The 24,835-nt window shown below is 42.6% G+C and overlaps 4 protein-coding genes across 7 annotated transcripts; 2 read left to right on the top strand and 2 right to left on the bottom strand.

Moving 5' to 3' along the window:
- Positions 1-121: 121 nt before the first annotated feature.
- LOC120687054 lies at positions 122-7,750 on the bottom strand. 2 transcript variants are annotated; one of them, XM_039969154.1, is made up of 7 exons: positions 7,662-7,750; positions 2,111-2,164; positions 1,849-2,019; positions 1,604-1,714; positions 1,083-1,434; positions 766-956; positions 122-665 (listed from the first exon to the last, which is right to left on the bottom strand). In XM_039969154.1, exons 2-7 carry the CDS (start codon positions 2,117-2,119, stop codon positions 408-410), a joined length of 1,092 nt encoding a protein of 363 aa, XP_039825088.1. In that variant the 5' UTR covers positions 2,120-2,164; positions 7,662-7,750; the 3' UTR covers positions 122-407. The 2 variants fall into 2 exon arrangements, with proteins under 2 accessions (XP_039825088.1, XP_039825116.1); XM_039969182.1 differs by having other exon boundaries at positions 766-926.
- On the top strand, positions 3,937-5,399 carry LOC120652335 (replication protein A 32 kDa subunit B-like). Its single transcript, XM_039930123.1, has 6 exons — positions 3,937-4,026; positions 4,156-4,253; positions 4,373-4,414; positions 4,571-4,648; positions 4,748-4,921; positions 5,318-5,399. The coding sequence occupies exons 1-6, from the start codon at positions 3,937-3,939 to the stop codon at positions 5,397-5,399; spliced, it is 564 nt and encodes a 187-aa protein (XP_039786057.1).
- On the bottom strand, positions 4,238-10,058 carry LOC120686797. Of its 3 annotated transcripts, none has more exons than XM_039969086.1 (12): positions 9,375-10,058; positions 8,494-9,222; positions 8,227-8,388; positions 7,921-8,058; positions 7,665-7,830; positions 7,009-7,510; positions 6,573-6,768; positions 6,373-6,471; positions 6,014-6,267; positions 5,815-5,897; positions 5,638-5,719; positions 4,238-4,427 (listed from the first exon to the last, which is right to left on the bottom strand). In XM_039969086.1, exons 1-11 carry the CDS (start codon positions 9,450-9,452, stop codon positions 5,640-5,642), a joined length of 2,487 nt encoding a protein of 828 aa, XP_039825020.1. In that variant the 5' UTR covers positions 9,453-10,058; the 3' UTR covers positions 4,238-4,427; positions 5,638-5,639. The 3 variants fall into 3 exon arrangements, with proteins under 3 accessions (XP_039825020.1, XP_039824966.1, XP_039825077.1); XM_039969032.1 differs by having other exon boundaries at positions 5,638-5,723; positions 5,819-5,897; XM_039969143.1 differs by lacking the exon at positions 8,494-9,222 and having other exon boundaries at positions 5,638-5,723; positions 5,819-5,897.
- Positions 10,059-20,567: 10,509 nt separating this feature from the next.
- LOC120686706 (pre-mRNA-splicing factor CWC21-like) lies at positions 20,568-22,935 on the top strand. The gene is made up of 2 exons (XM_039968942.1): positions 20,568-21,059; positions 21,949-22,935. The coding sequence occupies exons 1-2, from the start codon at positions 20,710-20,712 to the stop codon at positions 22,190-22,192; spliced, it is 594 nt and encodes a 197-aa protein (XP_039824876.1). The 5' UTR covers positions 20,568-20,709; the 3' UTR covers positions 22,193-22,935.
- The last annotated feature ends 1,900 nt before the right edge of the window (positions 22,936-24,835 follow it).

Genomic DNA, 24,835 nt, shown 5'->3' with positions numbered 1-24,835 from the left:
GTTTTGAGTGTTCAATCAACATAAGCCTTATCATCACATGCAATCAGGAAAATAGGAATATATATATACATATATATATATACATATATATATGTATATATATACATATATATATATGTGGTTGCTGTTGCTCGCACAGTACACAGTTTTTTTAAATAGATACATGACAGTTCTGATACTCAAGGATACATAGTTATGGCCTTTTTAGTAGCTAGGGTGCTAATAGGCCGCTGGAATTCAGACGAAATAACATAAACTACCCATTACGGACTAGTCTTTTTTGCTTACTTCCTGACATTAGCCAATTCAGAGTTGCATAAGATAGATACTCCCACGAAATACATACGGAGCTTGTACACGCGAGCTCGATAGTATAGTATTTCATGGTACTCATTGGATCTTGTCTCTCAAACAATTGGGAGACGGAAGACACGGACCAAGAGGCGACCCAGGTAGAGACGGATGGAAAGCACCACTAAGTCTCCCAGTTGGAAGCCGTAGTGCTTCACAAAATCCTTCCACCCAGGTCCACTGATCAGAGCAAGTCCTGTGTTGCCAGTTCTCTTCCTCAGTGTAGCAGCAAACAGATGGTCGTCTGCTGGGTGCGACAGGGTGACAATCTTGTGTCCAGTTGGAAGCGTGTTGGAGAAGTTTGTGGTGAAATACTGTCAAAAATAAATTGAGTCAGCGGATATTGTCATTAAAAAAACTAAGAGAGACTTAACTATCAAATAAATTATGTTGGTTGGGAGTGGGGGCACTTACAAAGGTCCCACCGTTAACGTGGCTGTGGTTCAGCTTGCATGCGTACAGTGGGAAGTGAGTCTCAAAATTGATCCAGACATCGCTCAGAGCTTGCATCAGTGGACCAGTCATCATCAGCTTTGGGCCAAGCTCGTATTGCATGCCAAGCAAGTGCTCAGGCACTATTGATATGTAACCATCAGCAAAAGCACCTAGTTAGTTTTATGTGTAACATTGTCAGGAAATGTGGTTCATTGTGGTGTAAAGTTAAGTAACTACAACGTTTATTAAGCAGTGTCAGGTAATCAATTAATGGACTGTAAGACGGGAAGGCTTACCAGCATATAGATTCACATCATCCTGAGCTGGTGGTGGGTTAGGATGCCCATCCTCCTCTCCATAAGCAACGAATAAATTCCAAGCTGGGGGACGTGCTGACATCGGTTTCTCGTTGCCATTGCTATCAAATAGCTTCATCTCTAGGGTGTGGGGTGCAGAAAGCACGAACAGACCATAGTCCCCGCTCACTATCTTCTCTGATTCAACAAACAAACTCCACCCAGTTGACAAGCGAATGCAGTTACCAACAATTTCAACTCCAACTTGAAACACTAGGGGTGACGCTCCTCGTACATGAACAGCAGGCAGTACGTCCATGACCAAGTCACTTCCAAACCCTTCAGGGCAGTCCTGAAAGGTTTTTATTTTATAGTTAGTCTTGGTGTGTTTTGGGGAAAGCTTGGAGACAGCAAAAGAATTGAGTAAATCATAGGTTTTTTTGTATTTTTGGGTTTGCACTAAATAGTTGAATGTAAAAATGTATGAAGAAGGGAAACTGACTGTCTTTTTTGACACTTACAAGATGGTTGATGAATAGCGCATCAAAGTGCTTCAGGAACGAACGTCCTGTCCCGATTGCCTCGAACGGGTTCATGGCTCCAAACACATTGCTCTTCAAGTCAATGGGAACCTTTTACCAGAAACAAGAAAATGATGCGTGCTTAATGGTATATCAGATGCTTAGTGATAACCACAGTTTGTTTCAATAATCTAAATGTGGATCTGTGTGCATGCAGGTCTGATTTGCTGCTCAAAAGAGGTTACCTGAGGCTGTGCGGTTGACGAGCTGGACCCTAGCATGCTGGTCCAAAAGTTGTTTATTCCAAGACCGTATGCTCCCTCCACTGGCGCAACATGTTGTGCTGCGTTGGCAGTTTGCTCCGCAGATAGAACCGTCAGTGGTCCATTGTCCCTCGCCAGTGGGATCTCGTTTGTCTGCAATAAAGTAGCAAGCGACATCAGAATGTTCAGAATCTTCCAACCACATCGAAATCACACTACGCTGTCATGGATTTTAGTAACGTACCCGTGCCATGACGGCGGCAGCAGAAGACGCAGCTGTGGGTGCGACTGCTTCGTGACCACGGGATTCCAGAAACGTAGCCAAAGCATAAGCGAGAGCAGCATCCAGGCACACGGCCGGCGGGCTATCGGCTCCAGCTGGCGCTGCCGCGCCACTACTAGCCTGCAAGCTCCCCGGTGATGCAGATCCAGTCGAGGCGGACGGACGGCGACGCGGAACCTTGGAAGCTGGGCCCGTCTGCCCCACGCTGGGGCTAGCACGCACACGCCGCACCATGGATCCAGCTCGGGAACACAAGAGTGGGTGCACTGTACCCCGACGTGGACTGGACGGGAGGCTTCGCCGTGTGTACAGTAGCGGAGCTCCCCGGGGGGAGGAGGGGTGAAGAGGATGGATAGGGTTGCTACTGGTGCTGCTCGATGCTTCCGGATGGGGGGGTCCAGGTTATTTTATATTGTTCAATCCGGTCGCTTTTGGTCCGCGTTCTGAGCTCGCACGTGACAGAGCACAAGCGCTGCATTCATTTTTTCTTCATCTGTTCGCTCTTTCCCTCCCGCCATCTCGATTCTTCTGAAATTTTGCCGCGTTCAGTTACGAAACAATTCGAATTCTGCCGAGGCGCTACGGAATCATCAATTTTTTGGCGCCAAACAATGGGTTGTAAGTAAATTGATACTGTTTTATTTGTTAGAACCATTCTTGGGAGAGGGAGATTTTATTTGTTCCAACCATTGTTCGGAGAGGGGGGTTTGGTGTCGAACGGGGGTTTGGAGATGCAGTCTCTATGGTTCCAGTAGCCAAAGTTAATTTATTACCCTCCATTATAGATATGAATGTAGTGGTCTTCGATGATTCGGTAGATTGTTTATTTTCTTAAATTATTTGCTTCAATGCTTGCCTATTTTTTTCTTTCCAGCTGTAGTGTCAATTGATCTTTTTTTCTTAAATATACTGTGCTTATAATTACACAATCAAAGTTAGGTCTTTGTATTTCAGTTTTTATAGTCTTCGTTATTACCTAATTTTAAATTTTATACAGCGTGACAACTAAATAATAATTATGTTTAGTACATTATTTATAATAAATTCATTAATTTATCGAAATTCTTTTATTTCTGTTTCATTAAATTCAAGCTATCATGTAACCATTTTTTTATGTCGTGCTACTAACAATATTTGCGTTTAAATAGTATGAATATTTAGCTGTATCATTTAGCAGCCCGAGTGCAGTGACTGAGTCCATTGGGTATTTTTGTTCGTACTCTTGCTTTGCAAGCTTCTGAACTATTAAAGAGGTTGGCGAAGGGTTGGTCGGACTGAGTCTTGCCGAGGAAGGAGCTAGTTTACTTGCCGGTGGAGGAAAAAGGACGAGCATTAAACTCATATACCTGCACACCTATACCATTTTAAATGCCTTGGCGCTCCGTGTCGCAGAAGGAAGCGAGTTGATTTGGGCCGAGCACCTCGGCTTCTTTTTTTTTCGTCCCGCACATGTTGTATTTTTTCTTTAGCGCGCCAATATGAATTTGCCGTCATTACATTTTTTGTTACGTAGCACTTTTACTTGTAAATTATAACATTTTTTTGGTTTTCACACTGGGGCCCGTCGATTATTGTTGAGGTTATCTTTTTGCTATATTTCTTGTTTACCAAGCAACATCATCTTTATATAGCCGACCCCATTCCGCCGCACACTAGTTTCACAGTGCACGGTGCGACTTTACTTGTGTTCCTTTTCTTGTAATAGCATGTCCAACCATAACAGCACAGCACGGTCTACTGCCCATCTGCTGAGCCCAACACTTGGAATCAACACAAATATAAACAAAATGCACGTGACAGTTAAGCAGATTGTTGAAGGTTCGCAGAAACCTAGGTATAAAGGAAGGATAGTTGTTAACAATAGTCAGGTTTACACGGTGAGTAGTTCAGGAGCTTCAATATTTTTGGTGATCTATTTTCATAGTATGAAATAGGTCTATATTCAATCGGGTTAGTTCATTCGCAAATCACACTTTTAAATATCAATAAGAATGATTTGCCTGCAGGTGCAATTATGTGGCATGATGTGCCATTTGGACCACGAGGAATCTTATTGTGATTACAAATTATTTGATGGCACTGGTGAAATCAAAGGAAGGGACTGGTAAGGGTCTGCGTAACAGGCAAAACATACATGTAGTTCTTCAAAAATAATATTATGAGTTTATACAGCTCGTTTTTCACAAAAAATACTTAACGATACTGATTTAATTTTGCTGTCAGGAGAGACTGCATGTCGGGCAATACCTTCTTCAGCGGTGGGAGGTATGGTTGGCATCTGCAAACGAAATTTGGTTGTGCCATTTTAGATGAACTGTGTACTAAGCATTTGCAGTATAATAGGGCTGTAGTCGTTAACAGGCAATTTATTTATTTATATTTGCAGTATGGGTGGATGCTAATGCATGTTTTTTTATGCAGCCTGTCAGCATATTATGTTGTTCATGCTACTGTTATCGTTGAGAGGGATTCTGCCTGCCTGAGCACATTGCATGCTAGGCAATAATTCTCTTTGTCGTCTCTTATCTATTTTTCTTGTAGTGCTATTTAGGTTATACTTGTATAATGTGCATGTAATGTGGTTCAATCAATACACAGGAAGGTGGAGGACCACAATGAATTGACGCACCATTTCCTTAATTGTGTCACTAACCACATTGAGCTGATAAGAAGCAAGAAGCGTGATTTTGAATTACGGATGACTTCATACCATGTGGCTGCTGAACTTGATAAAGAAGGTCTAATATGCTTGTTGGCAAATGATTCTGTCAGGTTTGTTATTCTCAGTCCATATATCCTTATAATTCCTTTTTTGTTAATGATTCCACCCACTGAGACAATGTATGTTTTTTATGTTTAATAGGAAGTCTGAGGTAGGAGTGACCTATGATTTTCTACTCGGTCACATGCATATGGAAGAAAGCAAGCTCAGGTTATCATACAGTATTTAGTTTTTGAACAATCCTTTGGTGGTAATTATATTTTTCTATATCCAGCTCCCCCCCCTACCGTCCAACATACAAACGGTCATTTGCCTTATAAATGTACCATCAAAGTGTACTGGAGTTTTGTTGTAATTCCAAAAATTATGTGTAGACATATCTCCTTTTTTCCTTTTTTTTAAACTGTCTGTTTATTTCTACTCACGAGCAAGTTGTAATATCACAGGGCTGCACTGAAGGAACTCATTGATGAGGGTAGTATCTACAATACTGTTGATGATTACCATTTCAAGTTGGCTGAAAACTAGAGATGGGAGGGTACCTGGAGAGTTTTTTACTTCATATTTATCTTTTTCATGTACTCTTCCCTTACAGCTTCAGGTTGAGGAATAAATTTAAGTGCTGATGTTGAATGTGGTCACTATGAACTTAGTTTATATTTTTCTGGCAGCCCAAGTGTTTGTAATGTTATAAACATTTTTATATTTCATGTTAATATGTTACAACTTAATGGCTGCTTGAGAGGAAGATTAGCAGTATTAGTACCTTTATGTTGTGGGCACGAACCCCTGGTTTTCTTTTAAGCCTAGTGCGTCAGTGAGCATTTCTGCAACCTTTGATGCATCTGCTACCTGCATAAGTTTCTCTCTCACCAGTTATACAAGTGACAGGGGGTGTAAAGAGTAGTCAGCTTTGTGTTTTACAATGCAGATGCAAACTAACTTACATTTACTCTTGAAAGTGAAGAAAGCGTTCCATTATAGTGAAAGCAGAATTGGGCAGCAGCGCAACCTGTGCTCCTATTCCTGAAATCAATATGACATCGAGATTTAATTAAATTTTGACATATGCGCCTGCACCAGTCCCGCAATTCTGTTGTCATGCAATATGGATAATATCCATTCATGCAAGCATAACCTACCAGGTGCTTCCGGCAAATTGGGTGCCTATTATTTCTATTCTTGCTGCTTCCCAGTTGTAATTCCAGCCAGTTATCAAATGACTTGCTGTCAATTTCATGGCATTTTTAATCAGTCCAATGACGTATATGTGTACATCCTTGTGTTCCTCAATGCAATTTTCATTGAAAAAAGGGTCAAATACAGATATTATGTTTCTATCAAGACACCATGCGTATGTCACCCATCGGTGCCCAACAATTCCTGGGAAGAATAGCTGCTTCCAAAAAAAGAGATGAAATGAAGTTTGTGTTAACTTATTTTTTATCTACAACAGCAATTTGATGTCTGCAGAAATGAAGTTTGTTTTGTTTTTTCTTACTATTCTGCACGATGGCAGTTCATATTCTATATGCAGCGCAGATATCTGATCTTTAATCACTTGGCTTGTTGCGTTGAATGTGCCTGCAAGCAAAGTCCCCTGTTTCAAAACATAAACTTTATTATTATTCACTGTCATTACTATTGTGCTTTGTTTTTAGTAATGGAGTGACGCAATTAATGATAGTATCCTCAACTTACAATAAATATTGATTCAAATATGTGTCGCTGGATATAGCCTTCCACACATTCACCTCCACTCTTAGTTACCTCTGTGAATCGCCTAATTATTGCATCGAACATGTCCATAACTATTTCAGATCTGCCAGTCAGTTGTGTCTGGAATGAATTGTACGGGACCTCGATGTGTTTTGGGGTATAGTGCAGGATCACAGGGCTGTTGTTGCAACAAATGACACATTGTCAGATTGACCAAAATCAAAATATATTTAGTGTTGCCTGTTTGCATGGCAACTTTCTGTTACGATAACAAGTGGACTATCTATGTGTACACCTAGAATTACATCTTAACTGAAAAACGATTTCATTTAAATATTGGCACACATGTAGTATTCCGGCATTATCATTGACAAGTATGTGGGGGGGGGGGGGGAGGTGGAGGGGGGGTCACACATACCACTGCGGTGTATAATTTGATTGAGTTGAAGCATTTCTCGTTGAAGCTGCTGATTCCTCTCTAAACCCACTGTTGTTCAGATGATGGTGGTTGCATTGTTGGCATGTTATACATGTTTTGTGTAGACAGTTGCGTCGGTTCATGCAGCACAGAGAAATATAATACCTTGCCAGGGCACGGATTGCAAGAGCCTTCTTGAAGGTCTCATATGAGGTTACTCTGTCACACTCATCAGTTGGACCATACAACTCGATACATATGTATCCATTTGTAGCTGATGTATGAGTGAATCTTTCTTCACTAGTTTGTCCAGATATGGTTAAGCTGTTTGGTCCACGTGGCCGCTTGCGGCAGTTGCAATCTTGAATAGATGCACTACCAGTTGCATCGTTGTGCTCCGAGCTTCCATCTTCAAAAGCAAATCCTCGTCTCTGCCAATTGCAGCACACAAATAATGACGCTTCGTCCAGCATCCTGCTCACATCCGCTCCTATTGTAGTACCTGCAACAATTTATAGTGTACTGCATTTTTCGGCCAAATCCCTTAATTTTTAAAATTTTGCAAGGTAATGCCTTGTTTTTTCTATTTGCAAGGTTAATTATTTTTCTCGCATAATGCCATTGACCGCTAATGTACGGAAAGGTTGTTTTTTTACCTAGCCACGCCATGTTGATGTCTCTCCCTGCATCGTAGCAGTATCCATTTGTGAATGGCTCGATTATTTTCGTTAGCACCGATGCAATGCTCCCTGCATGGTTAGCCTCGTGTCTGCTGCTCATCATTTCGAACTCAGCAACGGCGAAGAATAGTGCTCCCGCAGCCTGTTTTTGTAAATATATTGTAAATGCGTTATTTTTTTTATTGGTGCGGCAATTTATACAATACGACGTGTGAAAACTGTTGCTTTTTACCTTCATATGAACGCCAAGTGCTCGTGAAAAAGAGACTGAAATTTCCCATAGGCCCGGCAAACTGCTGCCAATACCTCCACAGCAAGCACTGAATGATTCATATGCCCATGAGTAACATATGCCAGAGGCGTTGCGAAGCTGCAGGTTACAATAGCAGATAAGCATTTGTTTGAGTGATTTTGCTATTCTTACGATATTCTTTATCATAAGTTTGCTCTTTCTTTCTCTCAGGTCAAGTAAATAGTGTATAGATACCATTGCGAACATATCTTTGGAAAGTATATTCTATTTTTTTTGCGTGCTTACCTGACTCTTGCCGAACTCAAAATCTGAACTGCCACCACTTCTGCATAAACTGTCTGCTAGGACCATAGACTTAATTGTCTCCGCGGAGAAACTGCTAATGCGGGGGAATGTCGAATGCTCCATGTTCATCACTCCAACATCAATACTGTCTAGGTAAAGTACCTGAAGGTTGGTTCATTGTGTTTATTAGCATAAGACATGGCATGTGATATTCTTTAGTTCTGCTCTATTTTGGGGGGGAGGGGGGGGGGGGTATTGTGGTATTACCTGCAAGAAAATTGAGCAGCCTGTTATGTTTGAAACTCTGTTGCTTACTTGGAGTTCAGTCTTCAGCTTTACTACTGCTTGGAAAAGTTTCCTTATTACATACTCTGACCAATCAAATTTCCCAATGCTACATGGCTCTACAAGAGCACTCCAGTAGTCGACGGACACGTAGTTGTACTTGGACCCGGGGGATAATAATGTTGACATTATATATATGACAAATGCAACTTTGAATGCAGCCTGTTCAGCTTCTGTCATCTTGTTGTTATATTTCCTCTCTACAACTTCCTGCGCCGTTTTTATGCTTCGACTTTGCCTACTATCTTCTCCTAGGTACACGGTTGTAACTTTTGAAATTATATCTCTACGTGCCATCCCGGTCTCAGATATTATGCTACCACTACATGGTATTCCAAACACTCTCTCCACATCTGTTTTTCCAAACTTTATTTTTTTCTTTGAGTCAATTACCAGTGTTTGGGTTAGTGGATCTACTCTGCTCATAAGCCAAACTGCAAATCTGCGGTTTATTTGTCGTAGAGATGGGAACAACAGCATTCCACCAAATCCAATTGACTTAACCAATTCCCGTTTAAATTCATCCAAAGATGATATGACATCATATATTTGTTTAATTGATGTCCGGGTCGATGAAACCATGTAATCATCCCTTGGATCGTTGTTTCCTACTTGTTGCGAACCAGAGATGCAGTTTCCTGAAGGGAATAGCTGACAGGTAGTTTTTAAACAATTATGTCAGCAACATGACAATTTGTCCTGTATACGTTTTAGTTATTTTTCATTTAGTTCATCAATAAGAAGGATGCTAAGCTATCTGAATAGTGGCAATAATGTAATCTAGTTTGCGTAGAATAACCAACCTCTAGTACTTCGCGGGCTGCATCAGGAACAGAACTGCGCGCAGTAGATCCGGTAGTGATTGCCTTTCCTCTCCTCATTGTTAGTTAAATCCCGCAAGCAGATGGTTTCCAGAAGCTGGGAGCCACCTCTTCCAGGCTCGAATGTTCAAAATGATGAGCCCCTGATGCTGTTGCTTTCTTCGGTTAACCACTAGCTAGGAGAGGCGTTTGGGTGGAGGGGGAGTGGGGGGTTTGGTTGGGGGGGCGCCTAGCCAAGCTCGTGGGTCAACTGCGGCGTAGAAGATTTTGCTGGTTGTGATCGGAGGAATGGGGGGTGGTGAGGGGCCTTTGCGTGCGGGGGTTCGGTATGGCTGCTGGGGTGTTCGTGGCTTGGGGTTGGGGGCTTGGGCGGCGGCGGCGGCCTGGCGATGTAGCGGGGCAGGGTCAATTGCGTAGGGGGAACAAGCGATTTCGAGAAGATGTACAGTATCCACCCGTGTTTGCCTTTTCAGTTCCTTTTATTCGCAATAAACGCATTGGTGTGAACGGGGGGTGCTTGCAGGTGGTTCTGTGAACTGGCTTGCCTACACCGCGGTGACGCCGTAGACTAACGGCTGTTTGCGCACGAATCGCGACCAGCACCGAACTTGCTGGTTGACGGTCACGATTTGCTATGGGTACCTACGCCATAGGACACCAAATCCTCGTTGCTCGGAGGACGCAGTGGGGCTGGAGCGAGACTGGCGCCAGGAGGAGATGCTGCGCGCAGGGGCGGAGACAGCACTGGGTCTAGGGGGCTGGAGCCCCCCAGACCCTAAAAAACCATGGAGCCCCCCTTGAGCCCCCCCTTAATTTTTTGAGAAGAAAGGATGAGGAAGAAGGAGAGGAAGAAGAAAGGAAGAGAGGGGAAGAAGAAATTAGCCCCTCCTTCAACCATTTCTAGATCCGCCACTGGCTGCGCGGGAAGGTTCCCTAATGGAATTCGCGGGAGGACGAATCGCGCGAGGACTTCCCTCCCAAGATTAGGGAGCTCCTCCACCAAGGCTACATGCTCGTTCTCCGGTCGGCCGCCTCCCGCGCACGCAGCGCCGGGAACATGGAGGAGCTCGCCCGCCTGTGCCCCCCAAGTCTTCAGGCAGCACAAGTGATGCCAACAAACGAAGCAGAGCAAGCGATTCTACTGCTGCCAGTGCCATGGATGATCTTGCAAAGTGTCGATCCGTTCCTTTTGTCATAACCTCGTAGATTTTGGCTGTAATTTCAGTAATCTCAACCGTGAACGATGATGGTCGGCGTAATTCAATAGGGCTTCTTGGTGGATGACAATTATCCCCTGTTGCTGCTTTCGTCTAGTTCTGTTTCAGTTTCAGATGTTTTCGTTCATGTATCAGACCGTCTGTTTCTGTGTTTCAGCCTCAAACTGCTGGCTTCGGTTAGTAGTAATGATTGATAGTGCTGCTTGTCTCAAAATTATAGGTTGGTCTTTTGCCGTATGAAATGGTTACCAGACCATCTTATTTGAAGATAGAGATGTGCACAACCATCTTCTGAACATTTGAATATTTTTTAATTTAGATTTGAATATTTTTAATTTTCGTCAAATGAAAAAGCATCTTTGAAACCACCCCAAGGGCCAAACTTTTCTGGTATTGACAGTTGAATGACCCTCGTTATTTAGTTTTGTAGTTGAAGATTGAAAATCAGACTTTTTTATAGTTTGAGGGTGTAAATTGGTCTTTTTCCCTATATTGTGTAATCTAATGCTGCTCAAAACATCTGAGAAAATATATTTAATGTTGGACAAGTTAGTTAAACTTTAAAGGGTCTTTGAGAAAAGAGTGACTTTTATTCACGGACTCCAAATTCAATCTTTTATAGTATGTCTTCTTTCTCCCAGAAATGCACTGCCATTTATTTTGAATGTTGCAGTTCTACATGTCTTTTCTGTTTTTTTCCTGACGAAGTGGTCCTATCTGAATGACCATGGCATCTACTTGGTACAAAAACTGTGACCTCCAGGCAATGTAGGATCTAGTATGTTTCCTATGTGTTCAGTTTGAACTGTTTCAGACATTAATTTTCTACCTCCGAGTTTTGTCACATGAATGAATTTATTATGCTAAAGTCGAATTAGGCATCAACATGCTGACCATGCACTGGATTTTGAAATTTTTGGTACCCATGACTGCTGATACGCAAGTTCAGAGACATGATGATATATAGATTTTTCTTAGGCCAGAAGAACTGGATTAGTGCGGCTCTGTCCTCAACGTCTTGTTGTTGCTTGTTGCTCAGTTGTACTGTGACCAAGGTTCTAAATAACCGGTTATAGGCACCATTATAGTCTGTTGTAGCTTTTGGGTCAGGAGACAGCTAGAATATCCATATCTTAGCTTTAAAAAACTAAATCCGCTAATAGCCGGCTATATCCCACTATAACCGCTAAATTAAGAGTTATGTATCCAGCTAAACTATATAACTAGTTTTTATTTATTGCTAGTTTAGTATTGAACGTTATTTACAAAACTTAGTATTTTATCAACGATATAGTTAGGGAATGAAGCTCAAGACGTACTGCAGTACATAAAATTTTATTGATTTTATATTTATATGCAAAATTACTCATATATTTATGCATAGTGTTGAAGTAGAAATACATAATTGTGAGGAACTTCTAGAAGATTTGAGAGTATGCATAAACCATGGTTACCATGCTTCATGGTGAAATATGGAATACTCTAAAAATTAGATATTTGTATGGTTAGATAAGCATGAAATTTTTTTTAGAGTTAGATATTTTATAAAGAAGTGTGTAGAAGATGGACACATGGCAAAACCATATGAGCTATTGTTACCTAACTAGGGGGTGCCACATAAAAGGTCTATAAATAGGGGGTGCTTGCTTCCCTCCTCTCTTGCCATACTATGGTATAAGAGGTCTAAGTAGGAGATGACAAGGTTGTCATATAGTACAATAGTATTATAGTAGGGTAGCTACATAAAGAATGCAAGAGACTGAAAGATAAACTAAACAAGGGACATCGTTGAAGATGAATGACATGGAGGTGGACGGCGCAGCGGCGAAGTAGCTAGGGGGCATGAAGCGGCGCGCCGTCGTGGCGGAGGTGTGCGGGCTGAAGGAGGACTTGCGCTGGGAGGAGGAGTTGTGTGGGAGCAAGTTGCACCAGGGAACTATTGGAATAGGGACCTGACCCCGACATCAGGCAACTCTTGCATGAGAGCAACATGGCGAGGATTGGGGTGCCGCAATTGTTGTCCGCTTCCGCAAGGAAAGGTTGGAGCGCGCATGTTGCCTGGAGGTCTGTTCATGTTTTTAAAAAAGGAGAATGTGGAGAGGAAGGGGGCACAATGACGATTGCTGAAGATGAAAAGCTTGTTGCTACTCTAAACATCAAACTTCTTGGGTATTATTCAGTTATGCTATACCTATGTTGGGATTCATGTTTGTGTGGCTGAGAAATGGAAGCTGCTGAAGAAAAATATGGCCAATCATGACTGGAAGAAGGTTCGAGATGATGTTAAAAGTGTTGATGCCGAGCTGAAGGAACTATGTGCAAACTACAAAGGATTTGAGAAAGATGCAGTCAAGGTGTTCAACAAAATTTGCAGCTTGTATTCTAAGCATTTGTAGCCCCCACCACTCTTGATGAGAAGCCAGGAACAATTGATGCAAAAAAGAAAAGAAAGAGTGCATTGAAAGTGCTGGGGAAGGAAGAGAAGAAGAAGAGAAGGAAGAGAAGAAGTTGAAAAAGGCCAATACCAAGAGGTGAGCAGCAGCGGGAAGAAGATCAGTAGCAAGAAGGGAAAGAATGGAAGCAACAGCAAAGAAAGGGCGAGAGAGGCAGCGGGAAGGAGCTAATTGGCAAGAGGAAGAAGGAGGCCAGTGACAAGAGGAAGGAGGGTGGTATTGGCAAGAAGAGTGATAACAGCAACAGGAAGAAAGGCGAGAACAGTAGTGGCAAGAAGAGAAGCAGAGCTTGAAGAAACAAGCGTATCAAGTCAAGAAAATTAGGCCACAACCACCAATGTTGGGGAGACACCCTGGCCAGTTCGACTCGAAGAAGGAAAAGAGAAGGAAGTTGAGAAACGAGAAAAGACAAGCAACAATGGCTGAGAGAAAGAGGCTGAAGAAAGTGATGAAGAGCAAGCTGAAAGAAGTAGAATGCTATGACAATGTTGGCAGAAAAAAGAGAGAAAACAAATTGATAGAGCTACAATTCCCAGAGAAGGTACTTGTGAGGAAGAACAAGCACAAGTGCAAGAAGGAAAGTGAAGACTCTAAGAGCGTAAAGAAGGATATCAAGAAGACCAAGAAGCGCAAGTGCAACAAGGAAAGTGAAGACTCCAGGAGCGTCAAGGACCCCATGAAGACCAAGAGTGGCAAGGCGAAGGACTGATGCAAAGGAGATGAGGCGCCGAAGCTAAAGAGTTTAGGAAATTGATTTGTGTGACTGCATGATCTTTCTGCTAGTTTCGTTTACTACCTTCACACCTTAATGCTTTTCCCCTTGTGCTTGGTTTGTTCCCTAGTTCAACATTAGCCCTTGTGCTTGGTCTAATCAGTGGCACAGTCATTACTTGACAATCTGGATGGTTTCCAAACTATGCTACCTGAGAAATTTTGGTGCTCTGCTTCTAATGAATTGAATCGTTTGAAAAAAGTTCATAATCTTTTACCTTCTTGTTCAGCTGAATATCAAATGTTGTCCAAGTTGGCCGAGTTCAACTTAGGACAAATCTAATCCGTAAGTCAAATGTTCTCTAATATTCAACCTTCTGGCTCCTATTTATTTAAAAGCTAGCCGCTAGTAATCTGATTTCTTTGACAAAATATCTCCGTTCAAACCAAAGAAGAAAATCCTAAATTTTAGCAAGTGCACCTGGTACACACCAAGCACTCGTTGTTCCTTCTCCTCTTTGTGTGCGTGTGTGGAGAAACGTGGCATTTGTGCTCCATTCTAGATTGGCACCGACGAGCCATAAACTAGCAAGTTTCATTTCTTTCTTTTCACTTTTTTTAGTACAGTACAACGCAGACGCTCACAACACGCACGCACACTCACTCCTATGAACACACGTATACAAACCCTACCTCTATGAGCACCTCCGAAGGACTGGACCGGCAGATCTGGAGATTTTCGAAGTCACCATTGGCGTCTCGTTGTCGACGGGATCGTCGCTTACCACTTAACGCATAACACCGGAAAATCCTGAAATAAATCCAGAAAAGTGCGAGCACCCATGCCAAGTCGAGAACTTTAACCCGGGTGGGTAGGTTCCACCACAAGGGACCAAACCAACTGATCTACGATCAGTTTGTGTGGAGGACAAAATAAGGTAAAGATGGCCCTGTTCCCCAAGAAAAAAAGGTTAAGATGGCCCTCCCTTGCTTACAAATCCTAGGACTAGGATATGGCGAAATGAGGCGTCTTTTTTATTTTTATATTTTTCAAAATTTTTTTTACAGAAATATATTTTTGGTTTCAGATTTTACAGTTCTATACCCCAACCGCCTGGCAGGGGGGCGGCAGGGGGCCTACCGCCCGACAAGGAGACGGTAGGGACCTATATGTAAATAAATATATATTTTTTGCGCAGAGGTCCTTGGCGGGAGCCTGCCGCCCGACAGGGGGGCGGCAGGCTCCCGCCCCATATATAAAACTCCGCCCCTTCCCTCGCGCCCTCATTTTCTGCCCACGAGATCCAGAGAGGGGAGAGGGAGAGAGGAGGGGTGAGGGAGGTAATTCCACCGGCGAAGCCCTGCCGGATTTTGTATCCGAACCGCAGGTAACCAATATTTCTCAACTTTGTCATTCCAAAATTTTTGTATGTTTAATTTTATGATTAGTATTTTTTATTATTGTACGCACTTAGGGTTCGGATTAGTGGTTATAATTGAAGTCGTAGTATATTTCTAGATATTAGATTAATTAAAATGAAGTCTTTGGATGGCCAGATATGTCGAGCAAAGTGGCGTTTCAAGTTCATTACTGTGACTTCTATAGAATTACTCATGATTCCTATGGAGTAAATCTATCAGCATTGGAAAGAAAACAGTGCAGTCTAGATAAACCCCTAGAGAGGAGTTTTGAGTCCATACGGAAATGTCTTCACAGGATGTTCAATGTGAATCCAAAGGCCCATTTGCTTACGGTTCATACCTTGACTTCCTGTGAAACTAATGGGGATTTCTGGGAGTTGACGCATATAAATAGTACGGAAGAATGGCAACATTACATGCACGCAGCTCTTGAAAGTGGGTGGCCTCTCGCAATGATAATTCAGATTCACCAGAAGACCGGTGATTTAGGTGATTTGTGTGTACGAAACTAAGTATATTATGTATATACCATGTCTAGATGTCTTGTATAATTAGTTGGCAGTGCGTATTTATCTCGAATTTGGTTGTAACGAATGAAACATTCAATGTAATGTGTTATGTGGTATTTTGTTTAACGTTCTATTTATATTTCGTTCATTGTATCTTATGTGGTATTGTATCATAAATATAATCATTGCAATCAAATATAGCAAACATATAAGTATTGCAATTAAAGGTACAGGCGTCCCGTCACAATTTACATCACAATCTAAAACCGATGTCCATCATATGTTACAGATCATGTCATGAAATCATCTAAGTCGTCATCCCAGTTGACAGATGGTGGTGCTGTAGGTGGTACAACATTACTTGACGAACCTCTCGACTTTCCTTTTCTCTCTTTTCTGGTTCTAGGTTCATGTACAGGGGGACAAACATCATGTGTTGGACGCCATGGTTTTGGGGGCATGAAGTCATCCATATCGTCATCCCAGTTAACACAAATTGGTGCTTGAGGTGGTGCAGCATTACTTGACGAACCTCTTGTCTTTCCCTTTCTCTCATTTCTAGTTCTAGGTTCATGTACAGGGGGAGGAACATCAGGTGTTCGAGGCCATGATTTGGGGGGCATGAAGTCATCTATATCGTCATCCCAGTTAACACAACTTGGTGCTCGAGGCGGTGCAGCATGACTTGACGAACCTCCGGTCATCTGTTCTTGCGGAGGCTAAGAACTATCACCCGAAGATCTTTTCCACCTCGTTCGTCTAGTTTGCGGCATAACTCCACCGAAGATACATACCAATTTACGGAAATTTGGTATCGAATTGTTAATCAACTTCGTGTCCTCGGGGTAATCCTAGCATATAATTACCCAATAATTTTACTATTTCGTAAATATGGATTACAAATGATGGACGGGATTAGAACTGAATAAGAGTTACTTTAATGTGCATCTCATACACATCTGGCCGCATCCATATCTTACAAGTACTTTGTAAGAATCCAATAATATTAGGATGATTCGGTAGTTCACATACCCTCATGTATATCTTCTGACGTTCTAGCAGGTGTTCCTTTAAATCTTGCATTGTAATACCTCGAAACAATGTGAAATCTTTAAACTCAACTAATTTGGACAACACCATCTCTATCGTACCATCCGCTAATGGATCCAACTTCTTACTAATTACAAGATATGTCATGATCTCAAGAAATATACTAGATTTTTCTTTGGTCCATGAAAATCCAACAGAATTGGAGGCATCCATTGCCTTATGCTGCAATAACAATAATGTACTGTCATTCTAAGTTTACTATTCTATATTTCACTATCCAAAAACTAAATCTATTCTAATTCATAATTATTTTAGAAACAAGTCTAATAGTTGAGAAATATTGGTTACCTGCGGTTCGGATCCAAAATCCGGCAGGGTTTCGCCGGTGGAATTACCTCACTCACCCCTCCTCTCTCCCTCTCCCCTTTTCTGGATCTCGTGGGCAGAAAATCAGGGCGCGAGGGAAGGGGCAGAGTTTTATATTTGGGGCGGGAGCCTGCCGCCCCCTTGCCGGGCAGCAGGCCCCCTGCCACCAGGTGGTGAGGCGGCAGGGGGCGCCCGGCAAGCTCCCGCCAAGGACCTCTGTGTAAAAAAATTTATTTTTATTTACATATAGGTCCCTACCGCCCTCCTGCCGGGCGGTAGGGGTATAGAACTGTAAAATTTGAAACCAAAAATATATTTCTGTAATTTTTTTTGAAAAATATAAAAATAAAAAAGACGCCGAAATGTGCCCATGCAGGGTTGTCCGGCCCATTACGTGGTGACCTTCTGGGCCATAAGTGACGGCCCATTAGTCGGTACAAGTGGAAGGCCGTGGTGTGGCAGCTCGCTGATTATCAATCACATTTCTCCCCACCCAACCAGACACGATTTTTTTTATTTTTAACTTATTTTTCAATTTTATTTTAAAAATAATCCACCTAGATATATATTTGCAGATCTAACCCTTTTGGTCGCGCCGTCTGCGTGGCGTGACAAAAACACACTGTCGCGCCACATACATTGGCGTGACAAGATGTGCCATGTTGGCACACTTCGGAGCGCTCGGAAGGGGTCTGCCAGCTTATATTCCACGTGTCAACCTTGTCACGCCACTCCCATCGGCGTGACAGTACAGCCTTGTCACACCACCCCCGCTGGCGTGACAAGGTCTGACTTTAGAAAAATCATATCTTTTTCATACAAACTCAGATGGAGATGATTTTTATACGAAAATTATAGCTCTCAAGATCTACAACTTTGTAGTTTTGAATTTTTTCATTTGAAGTCATTAAGATGGTTAAATAATTGATTTAAATTTATGACAGCATATTAAGCACTTTACCTCTATCGGATCATCTCTAACTTGATATGTTTATCATGGTTCTACAAATTAAGTTCTATATAATGTTTGATATATGAAATAATATGGACTAAATAATAATAGTTCGATAAGAGATACAATGAGAAATCAAACTATATCATCCTTGTGTATGAAATATAATGCAACACCCTAAATATTAATTATAGCTATAAGCTAGATCAAGTATTTTTTTTGAAAGATTAATATCTTAAAAAATTATAACAGTTTGAAAAAGATACAAATGTGTAAGTTTTATACTAGTAATTAAGTGGTTTAGATGAAATAAGTACTTTGTTGTTCTTCATCTTATGGCCTTCTTTTCACTGTATCTCCTTTGGTCAGCGCAACGCTTATCGATTGCACTGATTGGTTTGGCTAGTCAAGATCATCGCTCAAGGTCCCTCCATGGTCCCACCACTCTAGATATATATTATATTAATAAGCAAGTGTTGTTATAGAAAAAAAGAGAGCCACCACGTTCGTCGAGAGGGTCTAGAAATTTATACATTAATCTAAAAAGTAGAAGGATTTACACAATTGGATTTTACGAAGAACTAATGATCTAAACTGACACAAGAGGTCATATCATATACAATTGAAAAATATATAATTTCATAATTAAAGAATTAAAAAATTAGAATATAATTATAGAGTCCATGCCGAATACAAAAATTCGTCAGACTTTCCCACCCAATCAAGACTACGCCGTATGGCACGTCTAATGGGGATCAAAACAGGTTGATCCTGATAGATGGAAGTAAAATGATGGGGCATGATGATGGGTCAAAACAACATAATATATGGATGTAAAAGAATGACACAATTATTGATTGTTTTATATGCTTATTTGTATATGGGCTTCCAACAACGTCAGGGACCGTAAGAAATTCGGCACAACAGTAGTAGAGAAGTCTCCATATAGGTGGTGGTGGCAAAACGGTTGTACATATGCACATGTAACTTCGGAGTTGATTTGTACAAAATAGATATAATGTATATGCACGTAATTTGATAGGCAATGTGAAAATATGTATAATAAGACTTAGTGATGTGTAGTGGTTGAAGAACAAACTCTAGGGGAACAAATAAAATAGCCTGCTACAACAAAATATTTATAAAAAAAACAAAACATAGCAAAACTAGCCACGCTATTAGCATGGACCAACTCACAAATTAAAGCTATAATTAATAATACCTAGAGTGTTGCATTATATTCCGTACTCAATGATGATATAGTTTGATTTCTCATTGTATCTCTTATCGAACTATTATTATTTAGTCCATATTATTTCATATATCAAACATTATATAGAACTTAATTTGTAGAACCGTGATAAACATGTCAAGTTAGAGATGATCCGATAGAGGTAAAGTGCTTAATATGCTGTCAAAAATTTAAATCAATTATTTAACCATCTTAATGACTTTAAATGAAAAAACTCAAAACTATAAAGTTGTAGATCTCGTTGAGAGCTACAATTTTTGTATAAAAATCATCTCCATCCGAGTTTGTATGAAAAAGATATGATTTTTCTAAAGTCGTACCTTGTCACGCCAGCGGGGGTGGCTTGACAAGGCTGTACTGTCACGCCGGTAGGAGTGGCGTGACAAGGTTGACACGTGGAATATGAGCTGGCAGACCCCTTTCGAGCGCTCCGAAGCGTGCCAACGTGTCACATCTTGTCACGCCAATGCATATGGCGCAACAGCGTGTTTTTATTACGCCACGCAGACCGACGCGACCAAAAGGGTTAGATCTGCAAATATATATCCGGGTGGATTATTTTTAAAATAAAATTAAAAAATAAGTTAAAAATAAAAAATATTCACCAGACACCGACATGCGGCGCCAATCCTATCTATGTTCCACAAAATTTTTTCTTCCTTATTTTCCAGTGTTTGAGATTCGTATAAACAAATACAACCCTTGATCTACCTTTAACTCTAGATATCTCCTCAAGCTTTTCTCTCCCCGCCGCCATGGCCGCCCTCGCCGTGCCCCCGCGCCGCCTGCCGCGCGCTGCGGCCGCCCGCTGCTGCAGCCGCAGCCTGCGGCGCGCTGCCGCGGCCTACTGCTGCGTGCCGCGCGGGGGCCGCCGCTTGCTTATGCGTGCCGCGCATGGCCGCTGACTGCTGTATGCTGCTTGCCGCTGCCCACATAAGTGTGCTGCCGGCTGCTGCGCAGCCGCGCCGTCGCACGCATCGCACGCCGCCGCTCGCCGGAGAAAGTTTATCCGGTCACCATTCAACATTTAGAATTTAACATTTCAACATTTATGTTTCCCATTTTAACATTTTATTTATACAATTTTAATATTTTTATTGTCAAATATCGAACTGATTTAATAAAATATTAAATTAATTATATCAAAATGTTGAATATGATTGCAGAATTTTATATAAAATAATTAGATTAAATAAATTTTAAAAATAGATGGCTTATGTATCCTTCCACGAGATAGATAGGAGCCCCCACCGACTCCAGTCGCAGGCCCACCACGACCAAGACACCCGCCCGCGGCCTCAACCCGACCAAAAACCTAGCTAGGGTTCCGCCGTCGCCGACCCCAGCCGGCGTCTCCCCGCCCGCCCGCCTGCCCGCCCGCAGCGATGTACAACGGCATCGGGCTCCAGACCGTGCGGGGGTCGGGCACCAACGGGTACGTCCAGACCAGCAAATTCTTCATCAAGCCCCGCTCCACCGGCGGGCCGGGCAGGCCGCTGCTCCCCGACGCCGCCGCCGGGGATGGCGGAGGGCTCGGCGGGATGCGCAAGCCCAACAGGGGCATCCTCGAGCACGACCGCAAGCGCCAGGTCGAGCTCAGGCTGCTCGTGCTGAGGGACGCCATTGAGGAGCAGGGCTACACGGAGGGCGAGATCGAGGAGCGCGTCGAGGAGGCGCGCAGGGCCGCGGAGGAGGCCGGGGGACGGCGTCCCCCGTCTCTACCGGGCAGCAGAGGGTATGCACTTGACCACTTCTTGGCAATTATTTAGCAGTAGCTCTGTAGCTAGATTTTGATGCGCCTATAATTAGATAATATTCAAATGATTTGATTTTGGGAGATTATCAATTCATTTTTGAAGCGAGCGTTAGATTCTGTATGCGGGCTGTTGCCTCTGCTTATGTTTCATGCGTTTACCATTTGTAATACTGTGTGATTACTATTTCTGCAGTCATACCTTTGCAGATGTGACAAGTTTGCTTTTTTTATAGTGTTAATTTATTAGTTTTTGTCTGTTACATCGCATATCTATAGAGCATAGATGGCAGCAGGTGCTTGCAATACTTCCATGAAGCATTCTTTTTAGTTGGTTGCCTCCATTTAATTTTCTGGGATCGTGTCACCATTCTTTTTAGCAGGTGCTTGTATGTGGAAATTATCAAATGTAGCTAGTTCTGTGTGTGAATTGTAGCTTCGGCTTTTATGTTCTTGCATTTGCTATCTCTATGCTGTGATTTGTTCAGTTCCTAGCTCTAGCTGTGCACGTGTGAAAAGTTGTCTTTTCATTTTTATTTTTTAATTATATTTTTCCTTGGGATGACATTCCGCTGAATACGATAGGCAATGGAAAATACTCCGCAATACTTTCTCATACAATTTAGTGTTACGATTATGTCATTTTTTGAAGCAGAATTGTTGCTCAGGGCTTACGCATGAGAATCATAGCTTCTCTTTACTTATTCGTGTGTTTTTGCTATGTGTATTCTTTGTGGTTATCATGTCTTCAGTTCCTATCTGGTATCTGCTCAGATGTGTATGTTTCACTTTGTTAACAGTTTGTAATTTGTTTGTTCTGTTTGCTTATGGAAACTAAGTTCTGATCACATCTTGGTAATATCCTTCTCAGGTTTGCCGACACACAAAGCCACCATGTTGCGGCACGGAAGGAGAAGCAGCTTGAGACTCTGAGGGCTGCTTTTGGACTGGATGCTGAGGATGTAAAGAAGGGGGGCGTGGATAGTGATGTGGAATCTGGGGAGCTTGTACCTGGTAAGTATTATGAGGAACTGGATACTGCTGGGCAGAAGGACAGCAAGGATTTGAAGGATGGCAGAAAGGATGCGAAGAAGAGAAAAGAAAAAAGGGAGTGACAAAAGGAGTCGAAGAAAAAGTTCAAGGAAGAGCAAGTATGACTCAGATTCAGAACAGGAACGTGACACGAAAACAAAGAAGAAAAAGAAGTAGAGTTCTTGCCATGATTCTGAAGATGATTCAGAGACTGATTGTGATGAGAAGAAGGAAGATAAGCACAGCAAGAAAACTCGTCTTGTCTCAGATGATGATGATTCCAAAACTGATCGGAAGAAGGCAAGACGTGGAAAGAAATCTCGTCATGATTCTGAGTAGTTAATCTTGATATGCTGAAAATTTAACATCACTATTTCAGACTGGCTTTTACTTCCTGAAAGGGATCTCTATTTCAGCTAAATTGAGATCAGATTGTCTTTTGCTTCCCGAAAGGGAGCTCCAAGGCAAAGCTGCTGCTCGACTGTAACAGAAATCTTGGGAGCCTCCTCAGCTCTGGTGGCAGGATTGTTTTGGTTAATGATGTTCTTGGGAGCCTACCGGTCTACTTCTGTCCTCCATTCTGTTCCCTAAAACTGTCATTGAGGCCCTTTATTCTTGATGGCGAGCTTTTCTATGGACTGATGAGGACAAGTGAAACGGCTCTAACTGTCTGCTGGCATGGGACAGAGTATGCTGCAGCAAAGAATGCGGTGGTCTTGGGATTAAAAATCTATCTGACCAAAACCTCTGTCACCTTGTGAAGTTCGTGCATAAACTCCATGATCCTGACCCCTTACCCTGAAAAAATCAAAAAATTGGTTCAACACTCACTCATCTCTGCTGGACAATTCGGGCCTTGACTCATCCTACTTGGCAAAACTCCTTACAAACGAATTGCCTCTATATCGTGAGCTAACTTCTGTTAGCATTGGCAATGGCCGACTCACCTCTTTCTGGCATGACAAATGGCTTTTCAGTGTTCCTCTGGCAAAAACCTTCCCTGCTCTTTTTTCCCATTTCATCCATAGGGATCTCTCTGTGCGGGATGTGCTTGATCATCCTCTCGATCACCTCCTCCGCCCCAGAATGACTAGAGCTGCCACTGAGGAAAAATAACTCCTTTTTAGTTGTCTCTAGAACTTCTCTTTAAGAGAGGAACCGGATTCTTGCTTCTAGACGCTCTGCGCACTTCAACAATCCAGCTGACCCAGAAGTTGTCCGGTTTTGGAAAACCAAACTTCCTTCCAAAATTCACTTCTTTGGATGGCTTCTCGATCATGGCTGCCTGAACACTCGAGTCAGCATGCTCTACCGCAACATCTGTAAACAGGAGGAATCGAGCTGCGAGAGTTGTCCTGGGATCCTCGAAACTGCGGACCATATCTTCCTTACCTGCCCCTGCGCACGCGCTGTCTTGGACCTTCTTGGGATCATTGTTGACACCAGTATGCACCAGCAACCTTGGCTCTCCTGGGTTGTGAGCTCTAGCTTCCGCAATCGGTCCATGTAGATGTGATGCTTCTCTTGCTTTGGCAAATATGGAAAGCCCGCAATACTCTCATCTTCGATAGAGCAGTCTCCCTCCCAACAGACATTCTTCGACGACAATTAAGGACAAGGACATGGACTTTTGGAGCTGCCGTTTACAAGAAACTCAGTCTAGACTTTGATAGGTGGCGCTCCTCTCTACTCCCTCTCCTCGCCTTTCGGTATGAGGTCGTTGTAATCTTGGTCTGGTATGCCAGACCTTTGCCTACGTGTATTTGTACTCCAAAGTTCTCGAGCAATGGAAATGTTTGTAGGTGGGGATCTTCCCCGATATTGTGTGAAAAAAGTTTGGATGGTAATTTGTAATTTGTGTCATACTGTTACGATTACAATTACTTTTTTGCTGCTGTGGTTTCACCAATGTGTTAACTATTACGGTTACGGATCATGCGAACAGTGCAGAGCATGCCAAAGTTTTTGAATACAGAATGAATACACGACACGTATCCACGATCCGCAACTGCACTGCAAAGTGACAGATTAAAAAGGGATCTGAACTGTTGAGAATGATGGATGGATCCAACTTTCCTGCAGTTTATTTGTTACTATTTATTAGTATTTGAGAAAAGCTTCCTTATCGAAAAGAATGTTTACTCATATGAGAAAAAAGAAAAATCTCACGGAGAATCCATCGCTGTCACTACTCACTAGAACCTGAACGCGCTCGCATGCAGTATGCTGATGCCGGACTTGGGCTGAACAAATTGGCGCAACCTTTCCAGAAAGCCGAACAGAAACGCTAATGTCTAAACATAACAACAACGCACCGGAAAACATACACACTGATTACTGGCTAGAGTTTAAGCAAATTATCAGTGAAACGAAGAGGTTTTACAGGGCCCTCAGTAAGTAGAGGTAGGTAATTCGCTCTACTGACAGAACGACTAGAATCTCTGGCTCCGTCCATCATTCCATTCTGCTAAGGATCTGATGCAGCAGCCAGCCGCTGGCCGCTGGTGGCTGCAGCCGCCCTCGCCGCCAGGTACTCCCGGCACCGGCGGTCGGATTCCTCCAGGCACCTGTAGGCGCGGGCGACGTGCGCTTGGGTCCGGATTATGAGGGCGCGCCCCTCGTGCAGGGTCTGGCTGATGTCCGGGGGGTAGGTCCAGAAGTTCGCCTTGTGCACCTTCGTGCGCAGCCGCTCCTCCAACCGCCGGTCCTCGTCGTCCTCAATGTCC

Source organism: Panicum virgatum, chromosome 1K (genome assembly GCF_016808335.1).
Source record: "Panicum virgatum strain AP13 chromosome 1K, P.virgatum_v5, whole genome shotgun sequence".
Lineage (NCBI taxonomy): Eukaryota > Viridiplantae > Streptophyta > Magnoliopsida > Poales > Poaceae > Panicum > Panicum virgatum.
The sequence above is the reverse complement of the archived record's forward strand: the minus strand, read 5'-3'. Positions and strand labels throughout refer to the sequence as shown.

Coding starts and splice junctions, on each gene's coding strand:
- LOC120687054 (XM_039969154.1), bottom strand. Junction 1,435..1,603: donor CGCTATTCATCAACCATCTT/GTAAGTGTCAAA, acceptor AAAACCTTTCAG/GACTGCCCTGAAGGGTTTGG. Junction 666..765: donor ACGTTAACGGTGGGACCTTT/GTAAGTGCCCCC, acceptor TATTTTTGACAG/TATTTCACCACAAACTTCTC.
- LOC120686706 (XM_039968942.1), top strand. CDS start 20,710: ATGTACAACGGCATCGGGCTCCAGACCGTGCGGGGGTCGGGCACCAAC. Junction 21,060..21,948: donor TCTCTACCGGGCAGCAGAGG/GTATGCACTTGA, acceptor TATCCTTCTCAG/GTTTGCCGACACACAAAGCC.
- LOC120686797 (XM_039969086.1), bottom strand. CDS start 9,452: ATGAGGAGAGGAAAGGCAATCACTACCGGATCTACTGCGCGCAGTTCT. Junction 6,472..6,572: donor TATTTGAATCAATATTTATT/GTAAGTTGAGGA, acceptor GTTTTGAAACAG/GGGACTTTGCTTGCAGGCAC. Junction 5,898..6,013: donor CAATTTGCCGGAAGCACCTG/GTAGGTTATGCT, acceptor TATTGATTTCAG/GAATAGGAGCACAGGTTGCG.
- LOC120652335 (XM_039930123.1), top strand. CDS start 3,937: ATGCACGTGACAGTTAAGCAGATTGTTGAAGGTTCGCAGAAACCTAGG. Junction 4,649..4,747: donor CTGAGCACATTGCATGCTAG/GCAATAATTCTC, acceptor ATCAATACACAG/GAAGGTGGAGGACCACAATG. Junction 4,922..5,317: donor TTGGCAAATGATTCTGTCAG/GTTTGTTATTCT, acceptor GTAATATCACAG/GGCTGCACTGAAGGAACTCA.